A 23,074-nucleotide genomic window follows, 5' to 3' on the forward strand; every position below is an offset into this window, starting at 1 on the left:
GACTTTTTTTTTAACATCCATCACCATACATAGTTAAAAGTATTTTTTTCTTGTGATGAGAACTTTTAAGATTTACTCTAACACCTTTCAAATATACAATACAGTATTATTAGCTATAGTCACCATGTGGTACATTACAATAACTGACTTTTTAATGAGAATTTTCAATCTGATTGTAAAGCTCCTACCATTTACCTTGCTTAGATGTTTTTAAAATTCAGGGTTTTTCTACAGCACTACAGTCAAGAAATGATATTCTGCTTAGTGAAGCTTGGCCGATATCTCCTAGGTCAGACAGAGAGTTGGGTTCTCACTCAAGGAATCAAAGGGAACGATAACAGAGAAAAAACTTATGCATTACTGCCCTTGTCCTAACTCCCCTCCTGACAGAGAGGCCTCCCTCTTATCCATCACCCTGCCCTGGTCTTACACCAGCAATGCTGTTCAACAGCATTCTGGTACTGGAATGAAAAATTCCAGGCATAACAAAATATTTTGCCAATTGTTTAGCTGATGCTTTATATGAGTGGGTCGATGTACACAAACTCCTTAATGTTTTCTCCTTTCAAATACTAAACACGTCCCTCTCTTTAAAAAAATTAAAACTACCTTATTACATATCAAAGCACCCTAGAAGAAACAATACCATACACTGAGACTATATCTTTAGAGGAACATTTGTCTTATCCTTCGAGATCTTTCATGGAAAAACTTGACCATGCAGGAAAGAAAGGTACAGTCTGCAGACAATAGTTGTCTAGTTTATGAATGAGTCAGCCGATATTTTCTTAGATTCTGCCCTAATCCCAGAGATCTTTATGCCTCCAAACTGGACATCTGCCTATTCCTTACTTTGGCCTGTCTTCTCTGTGGTCCTATATTGCGACCAAGCCCTTCAAAGAGAGCAACTGCCAACTTACACCATCACCTCTAGCTTTCCGCAAGCCATCTGCTCTATTAAAGATTCTTTTTGCTTTACATGAAAAGCTCAAAGATTACAAAAATACTGTGTACAATAGCAAAGTAGATTTAGAAATTGGTAAAACAAATATAATCTTAAATATGAAAGGGAGGACATAACAGAAGGAAAACCAAGACCCCTGGACTATTTTGCCTGCTTCACAGCAAGACTGCGCACAACACCTTACAATTATAAGCTGCAATCACTACGCACACTGTATTTTGGATTTCTAGCTGGAAACTGGGTGTATAGCCATCTGAACCTTCTTATGTCAACACAACCAGGAACAAAACAGCAAGAATAACAGCTAACATTTATTGGTCACCTTCTACCTTCCATCATTTCCCAAAGCAATAGGAACAGTGCCAGAGGTATCCAGTTTGACCAGACACAGAGTGACTCACAAACCAGAGGCCCTGGGCAAAGCTGAAATATAATGAGCATGCTGTGTGTCTCTTTTACCAAGAGAACACAAGCCCAGAGTCAGACAGGGCCGGACTTAAAACACTTGGCCAATATCTTATATGTCACATCACAGAGAGTTGAATTCTCTCATAAGTGTGGTAGACAGGAGAAACCCAGAACTCTCTCACTGAGGTGGATAATTTGTGTAAATCTCAATTATAAGGACATGAAAAGTTTCATCATTCAAAATTTAAATAATTCTCAAGTTGAATTTGTCATTACTGAAATTTTTCAGAAATAAAAACAGACTATTAATCTAAATTATATTTTATTATTGTATTATAGTTCATCTTTTTAACAGACTAGTTCAGAGTCATCTGGGTGTGGAGGGAGGGAGGTTATTAAATACAGATTTCTGAGCTCCATAACCCAGAGTTTCTGATTCAGTGGGGCAGGACCTGAGAATTTGCGTTTCTAACAAATTCCTTAGCAATGCTGATAATGCTGGTCCAGGGACCACACACTGAAATCCACCATGCTAAGATATTACCAAATTTTGGAGAGGAGCTGCATAAAATGTGACTGGTTCCAAACCCTGGACATGTTCTATATGGATCCTAAAACACTATCCATTTGGTCAAGTCACCCCAAAAGACATTTAAATTTCTTAGGAACTCCAAATCATGACATATGTCTTTTAAACACATTTCCCCAGATTTCCTCAGAAAACTTTATTACAATTTGTAAATTCTTGCATTCCAGGTGATAACACATTAGGAACAAGTTCCTTTAATGATTCAATAACTAAACTGTCTTAAATAGCGACATTCCAGAGGTTCTAAATTCAGAGGCCCTCAGGGGCCTAGAATTTGAAGTGGGTCAGCTGGCAAACTGGAAACACATGCCCATCCACAGCAGACCAAGCTCCAACCTGCTGTTCCCATGTAGGAATCTGGGCCCATAATCAAATACTGCAATATTGAACAGAAGCCACAAATCCAGAATTTAATGAAAACTTTTATAAAATGCAGATGTTGACCATGAATTTAAAAATTTTATAAACAGCATTCAGGCCCCCCAAAACAGGTCTGTGGACTGAAGGCAGCCCATAGGCAACCAGTTAGCTGAATATGTGTGCTGGGTACAGTGGCTGAAACAAGTCCTATTGGTTCTATCGGCATGAATGAAGCAGCTGTTGTGTGTCAAAGCAGTGTTGAGCAATGTGGTAACAAGGGGAGCGGCGTGGAACTCAAGTCTCTAGCCTCAAAAGCACGCAGAGTCTAATGAATATTCAATGCTAAACAAGTGGAAAATACTGGCAAAGGCTTATCACAAACAGAAGAGAATAACTAGGTAGGGATGCAGCAACAACACAGCAAGGGCCAATGGGATGGTCGTAATTACAGGTACACTACTTGTTTAATTTCACAAGATAAAAAAACAGTAGCTGAAAGATGGGATTTAGCACTGAATATTAATTAACATAATCAAACTTATAGAAATTTCCAGACCTGTAATGTTTACCTGAGTGAGAGTCAAAATTTTACCATTCTTTCATAAGTCATGACAGATGTGTAATATGACATATAAATGTTTAGTGGTACTTGTAAACCAAAGTACAATGACTGCTATGATAGAACAATACAAATTAAGAAGAGGATATTGACCCCCGACACACATTTTCTAGTTCGGAAAGCTATGTGCAAGGTTGCATTCTAGTGGGATCACTCCTTGTGAAAAACAAGCCACGGGACACCTCAGGGAGAAAGAAAATGATGACATGCTACATAATCACAAATAGCCGAGGCTATTGGATTATGGTGACATACACAAATCATGCACTTGTTCAGCTTAGGTCAAGAGACCACCAACTACTTCACCAGTCAAAAATAAAAGGTGAGGCAATGAAGCTCAAAGCCCCCAAAAAAGTAATAATAAAAAATGAAAACCAAAGAGTCAATGGCCAATTTAAAGACACTGATGTTTCAGCAGTCTTTCAGTTAAATTGTTTGCCATGCTTAAAAGTAAATTCTTCAAGTTATTTGGTAAGAACACTGCGTTTCATTAAGCTGTGTGACAGCCAGGTTGAGCTAAAGAAGACAATGCAACCCGGATAACATGCTCTTTAATCAAAAAAAAAAAGTAGAGCCCATGCACTTCCCTAAACAAGCAAGCTCTATCATGGTGGTGCTCAGATTAAGCAGATTACAGCACAGGGACCATGGTGACCAAGGCATCATTCTCTTACAGGTGACTAGGCTAGCCCAGTAATGGCCGCAGCAACCAGCGTCTCCATAGCAATCAGTGGTCATCTCACTACAAAAGCGATAAAATGAACAGGTCTTCCTGTGAGCAGCCATAACCTCTATATGTTTTACCTCCAGCTTTCCCAGGAAAGGGATATTCTTGAAAATTTTCTTTGGCTGTACACAAAACAAAATATGGTTTATATTTTCATTTAGAGCTAAAACAAAACAAGTTGAAAAGTTTCTTTAGAAAGAAAAAAGTGTCTCTGTATGGTCCATTTTGTTTCAAACCCAGCATGTTTCATTAATGAAACGGCACATGAGTAAAGTAGAAGTCATAATGTCTGAGAAAAGTGGCTCATCATTATTTGCTCATGCTGATAAAACAGCCGAAAGCATTTGGGGGTTCTCTATAAAAGGGGTTCTCTATAAAAGGGGTTCTTCTTGCCTGAAGACTTCTGAGTGGCTATAAGGACTCCCTGCCTTGCAAACTCTAGGTATGCTCCCCCCATATGAATTAACACTGCATTAGAATCTCTGACACCTCTTTAAACTACATGAACTGTCTCCAGAATGTAGCTTGCTTCTTTTTCCCCCCAAAGCCCATGAACCTGAAACAGAAGATAACCTCATGAAGCAATCTCGACATGTCTTTGTAGGTACAATAAGAGGGTGGTCTGATCATTATATCAAAAGAGTTCTTGTGTACAACCACCTGATACCGTGGTCGGTGCCCGGTTACCAAGCATGATTACTGCACTGATTTCATTCAGCAACAAGGACATCCTCTGAGGCCCCACCACCTGCCAGGTACTTCAGTGCTTTCATACAATCCTCCATTTCACCATGCCCTCCTTCCTTCTCCTTTTACCCTGAAAGGGCTATGTGGAATGTTTTGTACATTTTAAATTACATTTCCATCAATATTCTTTTAGAGCTTTTAAAATAGTCCTCAAGATTACTGTAATGGTCCTGTTGATTCATCAGAGCAGGTATTTAAAAAAAAAAAAAATCACTGCCCTAGAAAATGTCCCCTTTTTTCAGTAATACTCTTAGATTATTTCCTGCCCCCCAGGATAGGGTTTTATTTTTCTCTGAGGAAAAGTGAAATCAACAGTTAAAACTGTATCAACTATTTCAGAAAAAGCTGGTTGAATCATTATGTTTATAAAACTTTCAGATTATTGAATTAGTAATTAAAAGATTTTCTTAAATGACTAAGAAAGAAGAAGGTATTCTGTTTGAAGAATATATTCTGATTTTTAAAGTACTACTTCTTTGTCTTTTGTTAGTATAGTCTTCTCTTTCAAAAGCCTTTATATTCTAGCCCAATGTTCTTAGCATTGCCTGTGCTAAGAATCCCTTTGAGAACCTGTTAAAAAGTTATGAATCCTCACTGAAGAAAATGTAAATATATACAAAACTTGACTTATAATTTCAGGAATTTATAGATCCCTTGAAATACCAGATTAAGAACTGTTGATCTAGTCTATCAATCATTATGATATTTTACATTAAATAACATACAAAGTTTTACAAATTGTTCTCACTTCAATAACTCTTCCTTCTTTTGACTCCTTCCCTGATTACAGTAACGACTGACCAGAAATAGCAAACTACAATATATTACTGCATACCTCTTATACTTAAACTTTTTAAAGCATAGTGTAAAATAAGAAACAAGTTTTTATTAGTGATGACGATTTCTATTTTTGGTTTTTTAATCCAAGCAGATGTTTAATGGATAATTTTCCATTCTAATCAATATAATTAAAATGACAGCCATTGGGAACAAAATGCCTACTGACATAGACACACAGAAACAAAAAAAAATAGCAATAAATCGACACCTCAAATCTTCAACTTGAAAAAATATTTTTTGACATATAAAACATAAATTTGGACTAAAAATGTCACCTCAATAAATTTAAAAAAAAGAAAAAGAAAAGAAAAAATAAATAAATAAATAAATAAATTTGGGTTTGGAATAGAATGCACTGCAAAATACTACGTATCTAAATAAGGCATCAGATAATAAGGGGAAAATCACAAAAACCTTATTGGAAGATATAAAAAATTTCCAAAGTAGAAAATAAAATGTGCCTAAAGGAGCTAGGAAACCACATAGGAGAATTCTAAAAAGTTGTTATTGGTTAAAATAATACCAAATTAATCAGAGAAGTAAAGGAGTTTGAGGACCAAGTAAATACCATCAGATTTGTTATTTAAAATGTTATTAGAGTAATTTCGGTAAAGGAAAGCAAAAGTGAGATAGCAAAGAATTAAGAAATCAGTGCCTATCAAGGATGTAAACCTCTAGAGGCAAAAGGATAAAAGAGAACCTATAAGTCAAAGGGATCATGATAAGGTCTGTGCATTTGGTGATCCTGTGCTAGGCACTGGGAACACAAAATTATAAGAAATGGCTTCATCTTTTAGGAGCTCACAGTCTAGTGAGAAAGACAGAGGCAAACAGGTAGTAATCATAATTCATCCGTAATGGAGATCTGCACAGAGAATTATGGGAAAACAAAGGAGGTACCTCCAACCATGTCCAGACAGACAAAGATAAGTTTCCTAGAAGTGATGGTGCCTGAACAGGACTCAAAGAACGAGGAGTCATTAAACCAGAGGGGAAGGGCATTCCAGTGAGACTGGTGTCACAGCAATTGTGTGGAGCAGTGGTGTGGTTTGTGGCAAAGTGCAAGGCTGGGAGTGGCAGAGGTACTGCAATCTTTAGTGAATCAGTAAGTTTTGCATGAAGTCATACACTGGGAAAGCAGTCAAGGGTGGGAGTTGTCAAGGCAAACAAGACAAAAGATATGTCAGCAAGGTGCCCAAAGATCTTACAATGAATAACCGTGGGCTACAGGGAAGAGACATCAGCAGAGAGGCAATGGACTTGAGAGGGAGACTGAAGGTCTAGAGATTACATGAGGGTGAGGGCGAGAGACAGAATGTGGGAGGCATGTAACAAAAAAGAGTACATTCAAAGCATGAAATAAAGCCTGGATTCTGGGTACCTGGAAGCAAAGCAGCTGGAGTGGCAGTAAGTCACTGGTGCAAAAAAGGCAGAGGAGCCTCGAGGCCACGATGGGACAAGGTGAAGTCAGGCAGGCAGTGCTGTGAGTGAGCATGGGAAGATGATAGGCCAGAGGTCGCAGCAACCACCAAAGGTAGAGAGAAGGAGCATGAAGAATACAGTCAAGAGCCTTGAAATCTAGCTGGAATTTATCCTGCAGCCTTGGTCAAGTCACATGCCTCTGCTGTGCCTCCCTTAATGCACCTATAAAATCAGGAGTCTGGACTACATGGTCATTTGAATTCCTAAAATTATATCAGACAGGTTTCTCATATAGAAATGATAGCTATGAGGCTGAGGATGTGTTCATAAACTTTGATGAACTGTATTGTATTTCCTATCAGAATCAACAAATGTTATATATTAGTAACTTTCTTCTGTACAGGGCTTTAAAATTTATAAAGGTCTTCTACATATACTTTCTAATGTAATCCTAACCACCTCTCCATGAGAGCTCTATAATCCCTGTATTACAGATGAAGAAACTGAGATTTCCATAAGGCGGAAGCAATTGCAGCTTTAAGTTGGTAAAGTCAGTCTTTTTCTCCTTATATAAAGATTCTATAATACTTGGTATGCTTTGAGATAACCCAGGATTTACTAACATTTAGGTTTTGAAAAGGTATTCCTTCAGCAAGTAACAGCGTGCTCCCTAATTGTACTAAATTTAAAAATGTCAGTCCAGGCATCCAATAGATTACCTGATCATTTATAAATACAAACAAATCAAAATAAGCCTATGTATCCACTTACCCAAACTATTCAGTATAGAATATGGTAGAAATAGTCTTATTCAATCCATCTACTCTTGTGTAATTTCTGTAAGTAGAACACTGAGTCAGACCAAAAATTTTATTTTCCTAATGATGATTCCTTTCTCTTCGATCACTCCAGATATTAGTCAGCTCCCAAACTGTTAATTATAATACCCAGTTCATACCAACTACATACTAACAGGACTAATCAAGAGAACAAAGAAATTCCTAAGTCCTCCAAAGGAAGAAATGGGTTTCAATTATTCATCAATTATCCTTTCCTTGTTAATTCATTCATTAAAAGTCCATTTTATATTTTTCTATGAAATCCTTTTTAGGATATGATGTGCTTCCTTGGTGATTACAAAAATTTCAACTCTACTTTCTGAACTATGGGTAGTAGCTTCTTTTCTGAAAAGTGCAGATTGGTTTAATGAAAGGAATTTATACACATCTTTTCAAGTCAGACAATACTTTACAAATTAATTCCTTAAAAAGTTGATTGCAACAGATCTTACACTATATTATTATTGACTAAAAAAGTCTCTTTGCATCATTCCATGACCATTTATCATTTTCAAATCAATGGCAAAAATTTGTGAATTCATAAATACAAAACATTTTATAGGAAATTCTCCACCATAGATTGTCTTTTATACCAAAATTCAATAAAAATCAATCAGCTCAAAAGATGATCACTAAGTAGCTAATGTGTACAAGGTACTGCACTATGTCACACCAGGAACATTTACCCAGCAGAAGAGTAAACTACCTGAGCATTATAGTTTAGCGGTTATCCTTAAGAGCATGCTGTACAATTCACTTTTCAAATGGAAACATTATATTTAACATCCTCATCTAGAAAACTAGAAGAAAAAGAAAAATATTTCTTTCTATGCGATGAAATAAGTTTATCAAAACTAGGAATGTAGATGTCACCTTTCCTCATATATGCTTAGAATTTAAGAGCAAAAAAACAGCCACATGTAAAATAAAAAATATAGATGCATACTGAATGTATGACCTACATTCTATCATAATAGGTAAAGTCCATGCTCTACTGCTGCTAGTTCGCCCATCTGACTTGGCTGTTACCTCTACAGAGACAACATTCAAGAAATACACAAAAATTTCCATCTTGATCAGGCAGAAAAGGTGATGCTCCAGAGCTCTAGCTGAGCAGTGATGAGCCCCCTCATCACCTGGCAACTACATTTAGAAGCTGACCTGAAGCTTTCAGAAAAATCATCCCCGGAGGGAATTTGATAGACTCATTAATGACAACCTGAAAGGATGTGTGCTTTATTTCTTAGATCACTATTCCAATGACTTCATTCAGCTCATATTTCAATGCATCCTGAAAACTGAAGGAGGTTAACATGTCCTTTTATGGGGTAATCAGGAGGATCAATTTCAATGTCTGGTTGAACTGCTCACATAAATTCCCGAAGACCAAAATTCCCTAACTAAATGGTGTGTGCACAGCCCTTCCGTGGGTCAGAGCTCACAGTCCAAATTTTCAATACCAAAATATAAACATCACCACAATACTCACTTTTAGCTTCTTGTTTAGTTTACAGCAGTATCTGTACACCATTGCCAAGTTCAGAGGTCCAAAATCTGCATAGAAACTGAGATTTAAGGAAAAAAATGTAGTTAGTAAAACTGTAATTTTCAGTAACATTAATGCTTATTTTTATTTTCACTAAAATTGCAATCAAATTTCAATTATCTTCAGAAATATAGTCAATAATATTGTGATAAGTTTGCATGGTGACAGATGATTACTAGCCTTAGTGAGGTGATCACATTGTAGGGTATATAAATGTTCAGTCACTATATTATACACCAGAAACTAATATAAAATTGTATACCAACTATACTTAAATAAAAAGAGAAATACACAGAAAAAATAATTAAACAAATAAAGATAAACCAACAACCACCAAAAAAATTATTCAGGATTAATACTGGGCTTTCCTATCGGGGAGAAATTAATATAACTACACAACCTATAACAGTACTTACCTTCTTTTTGGCTATGCTACTTTGATATTTAAATTATTTTTATTCTACCTAGTCTATGATTACTTGAACATTAATTATAATCTTTAAATTACTCATGGATACATTTCTGAAGCACATCGTTGGTCCTCAAACTATACATTTTACCATTTGTTTTATGTACTTCTTAACCTTCTAACTGTAGAAGCATGCCATCAGATGAAGATTGAGGATTAGTGGTAGATATTGTAGGAAGTTGTTAAAGAAAGCCTCCAACCAATTTTGGAAGATATTTCTCTGTTCTCTTCATTCTAATGCCTGTTTTTTGTAACGTCTCCAAAAACATGAAAATAGATGGGATTTGGTCCTAAAGTCACATTAAAGAAACATCATTTGTTTGAAAAATATTAAAGAATACAAATAATAAAACATTTTTTTCAATTATCTTCAGGAATAAGGGTCAGTATATAACTGATTGATAGTAATCCAAATAACTAATGGTTTCATCCTACTAATGACCTCCAATTATGAAACCAGCCTCTTAACACTGGACAGTTTTGAGTTCCACCTTCTCTTATCTCCTTGCCAGGACCTTAAGTAAAAGATTAAAAAACAGCCAATGAAAGAACCAACATGAACATAACACGTATATGGCCTATACTTCCTGATTTGACTTATTTATCACCTACTTCATCATAAAGTTCATGTACTCTGGGATGCAATTCCAACTATCCCACTCATACATTGCTATCAGTTCTCCAGTATCTTAAATCCAGTGGTCATTGTTTCATTCTCCTTGGACTTTCTCTATCACATGACACACTGGCTTGTCTCCATCTCTCCACCCGCTGACACCTCCAGGATCCAGTCATCAGTCTGCAGATCATCCACTGCCCTGAATTGAACTGATAACCCTATGGAAAACAGATGGCTCCTAACTTGAGACCCAGCATCAATCTTTTCCATCTTCAACTACCTCCTGGACCTCACATCCATAGGTCTTTCCATTATCTGGAACTCAGAACGTCTAAAACTCAACCCGTCTTCCCTTCAAATCAGCCCACCAGACTAAAAACATTTTGCTTCTCCTCGTCACTCAGACATAATACTCTGAACACAGTAGGGCAACAAATAAATATTAATTTAATTTTCATATATCAAATAAGCTACTACTCTAAGTTCTCCCTCCCTTTGCCATTCCTACGTTAGCAACACAAGTCCAGATCTTCTTCATCTCACATCTTTACTATTTAAATTTGCCCTCTCCCTTGCCCAATCATCCTATAGTCCACCCTTAGAAAACAATGCCCTTCTCTCAAGTTCCCAGAACTTACCATCGAGCCACTCTTTTTGCCCACTACACATACTGTCACATACTATGAATTATCTTCTTAAATGGTGCTCCTACCTGCCCAAATGCAGTGCAAGCCTCTCATTTAGGGACTGTATCTCATACCTTATATGCTTAGACGAATGTCCTGCTCATAATATAAAACTTCAACAAATAAGTCTTCATTATTAATATTTTGATGCTCAATTTCAATTTAACCTAGACATATATTTACCAAATATCAAGTTCCAAAAAAAAAACCAAAAAACTTTTATTTTGAGGGAACCATTTGATTTCATTTTTCTACTACCCAAATTATACAATCATAGTTAACATCATTACACTACATCAAATCTGCCAATAGTCACTTGCCTTACATAAATAAAGAATATTAAACTTGTACGTTTTATTTGCATTAGGCAAGGTGGTAATATTTTGGAACTTATATTCCAGGTAACACCAAAAATTAGCTGTTCTTGCCCACTGACTTCATGAAAGTAAGAACAGAGTTGAAAAAAAAAAAAAAAGGAACCTTGCAATAATTTGAAATAAAAAGTTCTTGATTTATTTCTAAAGTTAAACAAAATGCCCATGAAGCCAAATGAACTATGCCTGTAATACCAAATTACTGACCAGTCCACGACCTGTCAACAAGAATCCACTCAAAAGAACCAAAATGAAATTTACAAATAAGCACCTACTGGCAATGGGTTAAGGCAGACTCGTGTCTATTACAGAGATTTCCTCATCCTTGGGTTTTCAGAAGCAATGTGCTTGACTAATATACCTTGCGTTTTCCTACTTAACCATAAATATTGATAAATGGAATTTTAAGGTTAATCTGGCATTTTCAGTTCTGGTTATTTGAGCTTTTCAAATTCACTTTGAACAAATTTCAGGAAAGCAGAAAGAATTCAGTTCATCTGAACAGTTTCATACTAACCATTACAAGCCCACTTCAATTACAAACTCAAAGCTGTACAGTTTCTAACAACATAGTCAGCTTAGCCATGTATAATTTTGGAAGCAACACGGTTAACAAACACAGCTATTTCACCAAATACCAGGAAATAAATTGGTATACTCCCAAAAAACAGGAAAAAATAAATCAAATACAGACCTTGTCCTTATGTTGATCTGCATGCTCCATCCAACGTGGTAGCCACTAGCCAATAGCCACATGTGGCTATTTAAATTTAAATGAATTAAAGTTCAATAAATTAAAAATTCAGTTCTCCCATTATACTAGCCCATTTCAAGTCTTTGAGAGCTATATGTGTCTAATGGCTACCAACCCAACTGGACAATCCAAATATAGAACTCCCGTCATTGCAGAAAATGTTCTGCGCTGATGGACAATGATCAAGATGAAAAGATGAGATAGGAACAAAAATAACTATAAAATACTAGAGAAATTGCCAAGTACCATGAGTGAGGTAGAGATAAAATGTCTGAAGACAATGTTCTTCCCTTCAGGGCCCACAAACTTCCCAACAGTGAGATTAGGCCCTGGTAATTCTTATCGCCCTCGGTTCAAGGGGGTCATATTTCCAATTAGCCAGTTTGAGAACTACAACAGAAAAGGACAGATAGAAAAACAGAAAAAGATCTAGTCTCCATCCTCCTTTAATATCCCTCAAAGAAACAGGTTGTTCTAAGAGCATCAGGTAGCTACTGTGAGGAGGGTAACACCTCTGTCTTGGCCACAGCACCGGGTTAAAGGTAGGTGAATAACAAGTGATCTTAACCCAAAGGGTTTCCCACCTCACAATATTACGAAACTCAATGATTAGCTTTCATATGTAACAAAAGGAGGTGTGGGCTTCAAGGCACACTAAAAAATTCAATCAAAACCTTTGCACAGCCAAGAGCAATTTAGAACAGATGTTCAAATGTCAGAATTGCCACAGACAAATATAAAGTCAATAAATTTTATCTTCAGGTCATTTTATATATCCTTTCCTACAGTATGTACAGCTCTAAAAATATATATGTATTTATAAGAATATAGTTTTATATAACTACATTGTTTTCTAACTGGTTAAATACATTTCTAAAAGTGTCAAAACCATTGGGGGGAAAATGGTCATGGTTGCTCAGGTCCTGCTGGGTTATCACTAACTTTGTGCATAATAAAGTGCTATGAATAAAGAAGACACCTTCCAACAACATGCTTCTATGCGAGAATCTTCCTAGACAGAGGGGGAGGGAAATGGAAATACATTTATAAGGCAGACCATTAGCTAGAGAGAAATAATAAAATACAAAAATCAATTAATACCAATTGACATAAATCAAATGTGGTAGGAAGTGTAAAATATGTACTTGGGCAACTTGGAACCAAAGCAGGAGAATGAAAGATATTATTTTATTATTTCAGAGTTCCCTCTGCTTTCCCTCCAGATGAATAAGTGAGTGAACAAATGAATGAATCTCCCTTACCAATTTGTAAATTTCTTCTTGTAAGGTTGGCAAATTATTAATCAATCACTAGAACAAAACTCATGAATTACTAACTGAAAAATCAGTCAATTTCTCTTTTAATTCAATAAACATAAATATCCAAAATCAAATTCTATATGAAAGAAATTAAAAGAATTAGAGCTTTGCAAGTGGAGAAGGGAGGAAAGAGAAGGGGGTTTATCTCCTTCTGGGGAAAACAAATAAATGGAAACCCAAGGATGAGAACAAATGTTTACCCACGTCATCCACTACCCACAGGGTCACCCGCTACCTACAGTGTTGGTCCTACAGATTGGAAGGGAAATAGAAGTTGGGCCTCAGGGCCTTTTTCTTACACCCAGCATGTCACACAAGCTTTATGTAGTTTATGATGTCCCATTATTTTGTGTTCGGTTTTTCAAGCACACTCTAATTTAAGTGGGTCCATTCCCAGAGGAATTATTGCATAAAACATTGTTGTATCTTATTTTCCATATCAAAAGTTTCACCTGAAAATTTTCAACTCCTCAGCAAAAAGATAAGCTACATTCCAAGCAATATTCATTTATTCAACAAAATTGTGACCACAAATTTCAAAAAGGCCTCTGTTGCTCAGCAAACACCAATCTAAGATCAAAGTACAGTCCAAGTTTTTGCTCAAGCTCTTTAACACATAACAAACCACAGTCACATTGATGTTGACTTCCTAGGGAAGAGAGACTGCTCATCTAAGAAGCTTCCCAGTCCCACACCAGTCACATAGAATCTGATGGAAAACTAAAAACCACTGGGAAGCAAGGGGATCTAGTCCCAACTCAATCACTCAATGTGCTTGGACTGGTGTCTTAGCCTTTCTGGGATTACATGTCCTTATCTATCAAATGAAGCTGCTGAATTCGATGGCTTCTAAAGTTCTTTCCTGATTTATATTATATTATATTATATTATGCTATATTATGTCATGCCATGTCATATCATATATCACATCACATTTCTGGCCATTATATGTATTACAGACTATTATATATTATAACATATACTATAGACTATTACATATATTATCCTATGCAATTATATATATATATATATATCATATTATAGAGTCTAAAGAGTCTGTGACTCTAGTTATCCATATTGGACAACCCATCCAACAATTCAAATGTTTCTCAAGGGCTGCTCGCCCTATTTGAAGCATTCTGTCCTCTCAAGGTGTTAGGTCTGGTTATAGAAGGCATTTCCCTCAGAGTGTCTCTTAGGCAAAGAGGAAGAACCTCACAGCTTTCTCCCTGAAATTCACTATGCTTCCTGCTCCGCTGGAGGACAAACAGACCAGAAAGCAGCTTTGTCAGGGCAGGGCATGCTTAATATTATTACTATTTACTTACCTACATAAAGTTTGACACTTGTCGAGATCACAAACGAAGGAGAGAACCCCCATATCAACTCTCACTCCTGTCCTTTGGTACATTGTTTAGGTTTCGGGGACAGTCCAGGTACATAACACCAGGAGTGAGAGGAACCCTTCTCCACTCAGTGCTGTGGATGACAAAGGGGTTCTGCAGAAAGTAACCTCACTTAACTCCTAACTTGGCAGGTTATGGTGGGTAGTCATGCCCAGGCATATAACTTTTTAGTAAAAGGTTTATCTTTGCCTTAGGAAATACCTGTCCATTGTTTTTGTGCATCTAGTTTAACACACCTTTGAAATAAACCATGACCACCCTCAAGAGGGCACATAATCCAATCCCCACCTTGCTTTCTCCCACCCTCATGAAATCTTCCTTAGTTCCCTCCTTAACTTCAAAGCATAAAAAAAACTGCGAAACTGTCATTATCCAGAGAATTTGACATCTTGCTTCCCAGCAATTGTCATCAGTTTGGCTCAAATAAATTGTTACAAAAATTTTCTACAGGTTTAGATATTTCTTAACCTGGGGCAAGTAGCAGGGCCACATAAGGCTTCAGCTGCTACTTCTGTAAAATGGGTTAGGGTTGCCACTTTGCCTTAAAAGCCGAACAACAGACCAGATGGTACCAAGGAACCTTCCAGCATCAGGGTCTGTACTAATTCTGTGACTTCTCTCTTTGAAGCAAGTCATTAATAACAACCCCTTTCAAGACTCAGATTAAAGAAAACAAAAGGAGACTTCAGGAATGTACTGATAAGATTAAAATCCACTCCCACAGAAATGTTCTCAAGCAGTGTAAATTAACCCCTTTTTTCAATGGCAGGTGCTGAAGGCAAGAGGCTATGCAGCACACACATGGCTTTGGCAGAAAACAAATGATGACCGATGCCCTGTATATAAAAGACCAGCCTTCCTCACATTTCGTAAAGCAACTGAGGTTCTGAAAAGGAAAATAATTACCCTAAAACCCGGCGATGATCACATTACCTGTCTTGCGCTCTTGGAATTAAAACCAAAACCCTAAAATTTACCTGTGAGACCCAGGGTGGTAAAGCCCCTACTTTCCTCTTTTTGGGGACTCATTTTGCACCATTCCCGTTTTTTTTTTTTTTTACTAGTAAGCTCCAGCCAAGCAATTTCTTTTAGTTCTTGTCTCTGGCCTTTTGCACCTTACCCTCCCTGGCCTAGGTAATATATACTTATTGTTTAGGTCTCAGCTCTGTAAGGGAATTCTTGCATGATTCCCCCACCCCCACCAACCCTACCTCTGCTACTGCACTCTGCAAGCCAGGCTCCTGGTGTTAGGTGCTTCCAAAGAATTATAGGTCTTTCCTTCAAAACACTTACAAATAATCCTATGTCTGAATATTTCATTAATATCCTCCCTACAACCTACTAGACTATAAGCTCCAGAAGAACAGGGCTGGGCTAAAATTTGCTCACTATTATATCCCTAACACCTGCCACAGAGATGATTGAGTAAATAAATGAAGGAAATGTCGAGACTGCAAAAATACTGCCTCTTCCATTGAATCCTTCTAAACTATACACCAGGTTAAACATGGGGAGAGATCTCATATCACATTATACTAGCTTAGCGTACAAAATAAGACTAAATAGACAAAATTGGCAAGAATGACCTAAGAAGAAAGAGACAGTAAGGGAAAAGGGAACAGTGACATCGTCCACCTCTAATGCCCGGAAAGGCTAGGAGCACCCCATGCCCACCGTCAGTCCTGCATCTTTATTACTTGGCTTGTTCCAAATGTGGCCTGCTCCAGAAATAACCCCAATCTAAAGACTTACCCCAACTATACATCACCCCAAATCCTTTTCTCTTCATCAGAGCCCCTCAATTCGGAGAGTTTTGCAAAGTTAAAATCACCCTAAACCTTTACTTTTGGGGTTTCTAGAGCTGTCAGCAATCTGCTGTAGGGCACGTGGAACAAAACACAACATCTGACTCTAGTGAACGGTCTGGCTGAACAGGAAAGGCACTATATTACCAGCCCACCACTCACAGCTTCCTAGAAGAGATCTTTGTAAATTGTTTTCTTTCTCTCACCCTTAGAAAAAACATTAAATGTTTTGAAGATTTCAGATTAATTCAGCTGCAAAGATTCCATTATTTGACCACCAAGGCTAATGAAAATGCTTTATTAATTCCACATTCTCTTAAAAGGAAGGGAAATATATTGAACAAGAAATCAGTTATACAAGGAGCCCCAGTTCAGAAATCTCAATCGGGAATATAAGGGAGAATTACAAGTAAGCCATAAAACAAAGTCATATTGTTTCTTCTAATGCTTGCCATGAAACCCATGCACTTTAGCTATGTTTATAAGAGAGTCTCAGTCTCACTCAGAGTATACTTAGTCTTATTTTGTACCAAAGGCTAATGAAATGTGATGTTTGGTTTCTATGCCCATAGTATATGAGACTCATTAGACAGATCGTAGGGAGGAGGCAACTATCAGTGGCTGCTACATTGACAGTAATGTCAAAAGCTAACCTGACAGTAAGCAGCACCTACAAAGTCATAGTACAGTAACACACCTACTCATAGGACAGTAGTCCCCCTTGTCTGCAGGGGATACGTTCCAAGATGCCCAGTGGCTGCCTGAAACCGTAAGTAGTACTGAACCCTATGTATACTGTTTTTTCTTATATGCACATACCTTGGATAAAGTTTAATTTATAAATTAGGCACAGTAAGACATTAATAACAATTATAACAACATATTGTAATAAAAGTTTTATGAATGGCTTTGGGACCATTATTAAGTAAACTAAGGGTTACTAGAACACAAGTACTATGATATGCGACAGTCGACCTGAAAACTGAGATGGCTACTAAGTGACTAATGGACAGGAAGCGTATACAGCCTGGATACACTGGGCAAAGGGATGATTCTTGTCCCTGTCAGGACAGAGCAGGATAGCACTAGATTTCATCATTCTACACCGAATAGTGAGAAATTTAAAACTTATCAATTATTTATTTCTGGAATTTTCCATTTAATATTTTAGGACCATAGTTCACCACAGGTAACTGAAATCAAGGAAAGCGAAACCGCAGAAAAGGGGACTACTATAGTTAGTCATCAATAAAAACTGACAATAAAATAAAACCGTTAAAAGATATAAGGCGCTTAGCAAACAGGAACCGTGTGCTACATAAGCAGAGGGTCTTTTATTCCTCAGGAGCCCCTAAAACTATCCTTAATTACAGTGAAACTATACAACCACTGTATTCATAATAATAGTCTGAGTATCACAGAAAAAAAGCTAATCAGTAACTTCTTTAAGAAGGTAGAAATATAGATTTATTTTCAAAAGGTTTCCATAAATTATAAAACTTTGATATTTGATTTTGAAGTTTTTAATATTTGAATATTTGAAATACGCTTTAATATTTCAAGATGTGATTTTCCAAATCTTTGTGGAAGGTGCCTCACTAAAATGCCACACTCCCAGACAAAACTGGGTAAATTTATGACTGGAATATACACATCAAGGAGAGTAGAAATAAACCATCTTTTCTGGTTCTCAAAAGAAAATTAAATTTTATAGCAAAAGAACAAGTCCAAACTAGGAAATTCTTATTTATCAATAGGATCTGAACATCTTTAAGTCCAAAATATTAAATTAATAAATAAATGCAACATTTTATTTAAAAACTATAGCTCGCACAAACTATTTTCTATAAAGAAGTCACTGTCAATTGCAAATAATTCTGATCATTTACCAGATGTTTCCAAGTTGTTGAGTACTGGAAATATTATATCCATTCAATAAACAGAGCAATATTTTGTATGGTTCTTTGGTGGTCCTAGAAATATATAGTTGATTGGTAAAGTCAACTTTTTTTAAGTAAATTGAAACTAAAGCTTAAAAAATTCTTTTAAAGAAACCATGAATTCCACACGTAAGTGTAGAAAGGACAACTCAAATCAGTGAGCCAGAAAGGAACTTGAGATCAGCCTTCCGATGCATCTCCCTTCCAACACACCTCTTTAGATTTTAAACAAGTAAATATCTAAATATCCAGGACAGGCATTGTGTATTTTCTGCTTAAAGATCACACAAGACAAAGATCCTCTTTTACTTTTATTATAGACGCCCCTTTTTACTTTGTCTCCCCACATCCAAAATAAAACAAAGCAACAAAAAGGTAGCTCCTCCTTCTGATTTACATACATGGCCTACTTTAAAGTGTCACTTTTTCCCGATCACCTAAACCAGAAATTTTGAACTTACCTTCAGTTCCTCCCCCCACTATCTCATCTAGTCAGTCCCAAATACAGTCAATCCGCACTTTTTAGCCCCTCCAACATCTGACATTTCTGTTCCAATTGCTACAACGCTAATCTAATCCTGCCACAGGCTAACAGAAGCTACCTCACCTCCCATCCATGGGGGTATTGTCATAAAGCACAGCTCTGAGCAGTCCCTCTGTCATTCATAAACCTGCAGAGCTGAGATCCAAAAGCTTCCCACAACCCAGTCCACTACATTGCCAATCTGACCTGTGACCTTTCTGCATTCAAATATTTCTCCTCACCGACCAGTATCTAGCGATTCCCAAACACTGAAATCTCTTCTCTTTTGCTATCCTCATTCTTCACTCACTCAGCTAAAATTTCCCGAGCACCACCTATCTCTCTGCCAGGCTCTGTACTGGGTTGTAGGGACACAATGGAAAGCAAAAGCAGGTAGTACTTGTCCTCACAGAGATCATAAAACATACTCTTTGCTCTTATACACCCTTCGAAAGCTAGTTCAAACATCACTCCGTGAAGTCTTTATTACCCTGGGCAGTAAGTGATAATCTCTTCCTTTCTTGGATTCTTAATACATACATTTGCAGTGTTTGTCATCTACTGCCCTGCACTGTATTTGTTTTCACTTCCTTCTTTCTGTATTTGTGTGTCCCCAAAGCATTAGCACAGTGCCCTGTACCAAAATCTATCCCATCTTAATGTTAGTTTCTTCTATAGCAGTTTTCAACCACTTGTACGTTTTAAGTTATGCTTTTTTCACTTCCCATAAAAATGTATTGTCTTTTTCTTTGTTTCCTTAATCACCAAAGTATATTAAGCTGTGGCTAAGTAAGTCATTTACTTTTGGCTTTGGAATGTGTTTATGAACTTACAAATGAGAACATCTGATGTCTTAGGAACTTACTTCAAACAAAATAAGCCGCTCTGTGGTGACTTGGCACAGAGCTTGGCCTGTGGACAGCTCCCCTGCTGGACTCCCCTCAGCCCATTGGTCCCTCTCTCAGGCTGCCTGATTAAGACTCGCCCTCTTTTAACTGAGTCCTTAGCACCTCGGTTAAATTTTGCACTTTCACCAGGCTTATCTCAAGCACACTGAAAGAATTGAATAACAATTTGTCCTTATGAAGATGAATGACCGACTACCCACAGTGAATGCCTAGGAGGTCAAAACAGCAAGTGTTTAAATACATCAAGATCTAGAAAGCAAAATTTGACTCTAGTGGGTCACACATTTAAGAACTGACTGGTGAATGTATACAGTTATGTCCATTTCCTCATCCTTTATGTAGTACCTCATATTATGTAGTACTGTTGGTTACATGCACAAATATACACTTAACACAAGCACAGAACTAAAACTCAGGTGTTCAAAACAGAGCATGAAAAAAAAGTGGTCGGGAAAAATACTGGGTTATTTTTGCAAGGTTAGAATGGAAGAAGGGGTAAGAAAGTATAAACCTATCATCTTTTAAAATCTAAAGAATTTTCTGAGTTTTTAGGTGAATTCTATAGAAAAACCATTAAATGTTAAGTTACTGTAGTTAAGTAGCAAGAACATTTCACCAGACAACTTGCAAAAGCAGTTTGCATAGGCTTATAAAACTGGGCTTCTTTTGTTTTCATCTATCTCCTGTTAATTCATCTCCTATTAATATATAATGATAATTAACTCAATTAATTTCTTCTCGCTCTCTCTTTTTTTTTTTTTTGGCAGTCCACTGACAGGAGAAAAAGTAAAATTACACCCACAAAAGTGGAATTGTGGGGAAGAAAAACATTTTAATTACCACCACACATTCAAAACAAAACATTTTAATTACCACCTGGACATAAAGTCTGTGCACATACTGTCAGTGGCACATTTCTTATCTAAGCCATCACTACCCAAGTTAGAGGGACCAAGAGCATCAGGGAGAGGCAGGGATGGTTATGCACCTCCCCATCCCTCTTCATCCCACCCCAAGCAGACTCAGGACAACTGGGAACTTGCTAGAAGCATAAGAGCATAAACTCCAGGGCCCACTGCCTGTGGCTTGAATCCAGGTTCAGCAACTTACTAGGCTCAATGACTTTAGGCACTATGTACCCTCTCAAGACCTCAGCTTCCTCAACTGTAAAGTGGTGATAATAATAGCACCTAACTCCTAGAGTTGTTCTGAAGATTAACTGAGTTAATGTGTGTAAAGCACATAGAATGCTACCTGGCACAGGATTATAAATGTTAGTTGTTATTTTTATTCCCATGATGAAATTTGTCTCTGAATTCAAATTTGTCTCTGAATTCAATTCAATTCAAGATCTCTTCTGTCTACATCATAACAATTTATAATGAGAGCTGAGGTAACAAATGATGACCCTAAGGCTCTATAAGATCATATACATGTGTACATGCGCTTAAGTGGCATTCATTCACCTTTCCATTAAATTAACCTACTTACTACATATTAAATTTGAAATAAAAAAAGAAAAAATTTCTTCTCACTTTCATCTAACCTAAATACTCCATTCCCACAAATATAATATTTCCAGGCAAGAGAAGTTTTCCTGTATTTCAACGATGCCCTACGTTCACATTTTGACTAAAATCTATGCTACAGACTATGTAAAAGAAATCATTCTTCTATAAATTATCCAAAAGTTCCCAGTGGCATTCATATCAGGCTGCTTTAATACAGTTTAAATGAAAATTGAATGTTGCAAATTATTTAAATCTTCAAGTTAGCTAATTAGTCCTCATTAGAGGCTGCTCATTCTTCCATGTTAAAACATTTGGTAAAATTCTTCAGATCACTACAGAAACTGCTCAATATTCAGTCTCTAGATTATGTCCATGAAGCCTTCTTTCCTGCATTTTCAGTACCCTTCCTTTGCAAACACAAGGAATGAAAATGAACAAGACTGAAAATGAAGACCCTCTACACTACGCTTCACAGCAAACTGGCTTTCTGGGCATTAATAACCCTACACCATTGTCACCATTAGGAGGGGCATACAAAGGTTATAACAACTGTCATATTTGATTTTGCTAACTTTTGAGCCAAAAAAATTTGAGCCAAGTTTCTAAAAGTAAGCCTGTATTTGGATTACGGGGCCCAATTCCAAAACCAAGTTGTGCATTATTTGTAGCTTAATCAAAGACAGCTAAATCTGTGAAAGACTCCTTTTTTATGGGCTATTTTTGTCCCACAAGTGTGTTAGCCTATACTCGGATTTTGATTCTGATCTATGAAATCATAACCCAAAGACAAACTTATGCTTTCTTATCAACCACATTTTACTAAGACTGCTCAGGGCTTTCTGCTAACATTAAGTTCTATTTGTAAATCAAGCAGAAAATTCAGACTTTCATTTCTAATAAACAGCATTACCTCATGAGGCCACTTCATTAAATTTTCTCCACCGGCTTCTCAGAAAGTTGCCTTTTCAATCATGGAGCGCTATCGCCCTTTTATAACTAAATAAAAATCTGCACAAAGTACAGCTGTATCCAGAATACCCACAGCCTAATATTTAGAGCCTACTTCTTGATTCAAAAATAATAGTTGCATTTCCAAGGTAATAATTTAGCCAGAAAGGCAGCATTCATTTATTTATACATTTTGCAAATCAGTATACAGGAATAGGGCTGAACAAGACTCTGTGTGACCATGTACATTAATATATTCCTTTCCTTAGACATGTATATTATGATATGACAGTCAAGACTGTTCTCACCACAAGCCATCCTCCATAGACAGAAGCCACATTACTACATGTCTTTCTAAGGGCTTTGCAGTCTCTCTCATAAACTTCTAAAAAGTGGAGCTGATGAGATAGATTCCACTGCTTCTGTCCCTCTCCACTGTCCTCTCTCTCCTCCAGGGTTCGTCCACCTCTTTGGCTGCTTATTCCTACCTCGCTCCCTTTCTCCTTTCACCTTGGCCCCGCCTATGAAAAACAGACCTTGATGTCTTCACTTTCTCCCCAGACATCCCATCAATCTCACAGCATTATCATCTCTTTGGGGAAAACTTGCAAACTTAAGAACTTCAAATGTATGTGATATCCCTTAAATTCCTTATGTTCAACCTAACCAAAATGGAATGTCTCATCGCCCCACTAAAGCCAATTTTTCTGCCCTACTGCCTGTTTCAGTTAATGGCTCCAGTAGGCTCACC

At 37.0% G+C, this 23,074-nt stretch overlaps 1 protein-coding gene across 3 annotated transcripts in view; it reads right to left on the reverse strand.

The window, feature by feature from the left end:
• CDC14A (cell division cycle 14A) overlaps nt 1–23,074 on the reverse strand; it is a gene marked incomplete at its 3' end in the record, with an annotated part of 133,978 nt that overhangs the window by 106,621 nt on the left and 4,283 nt on the right. For 2 of the 3 annotated variants that reach the window (XM_081025826.1, XM_081025824.1), the window contains exon 3: nt 9,005–9,080. In XM_081025826.1, the coding sequence (XP_080881952.1) occupies nt 9,005–9,080 (76 nt within the window). Of the gene's footprint in view, nt 1–3,744; nt 3,790–9,004; nt 9,081–23,074 lie in introns of all 3 variants that reach the window. The other variant, XM_081025825.1, reaches the window with a different exon arrangement.

Source organism: Rhinolophus hipposideros (assembly GCF_964194185.1).
Source record: "Rhinolophus hipposideros genome assembly, chromosome: 19".
Lineage (NCBI taxonomy): Eukaryota > Metazoa > Chordata > Mammalia > Chiroptera > Rhinolophidae > Rhinolophus > Rhinolophus hipposideros.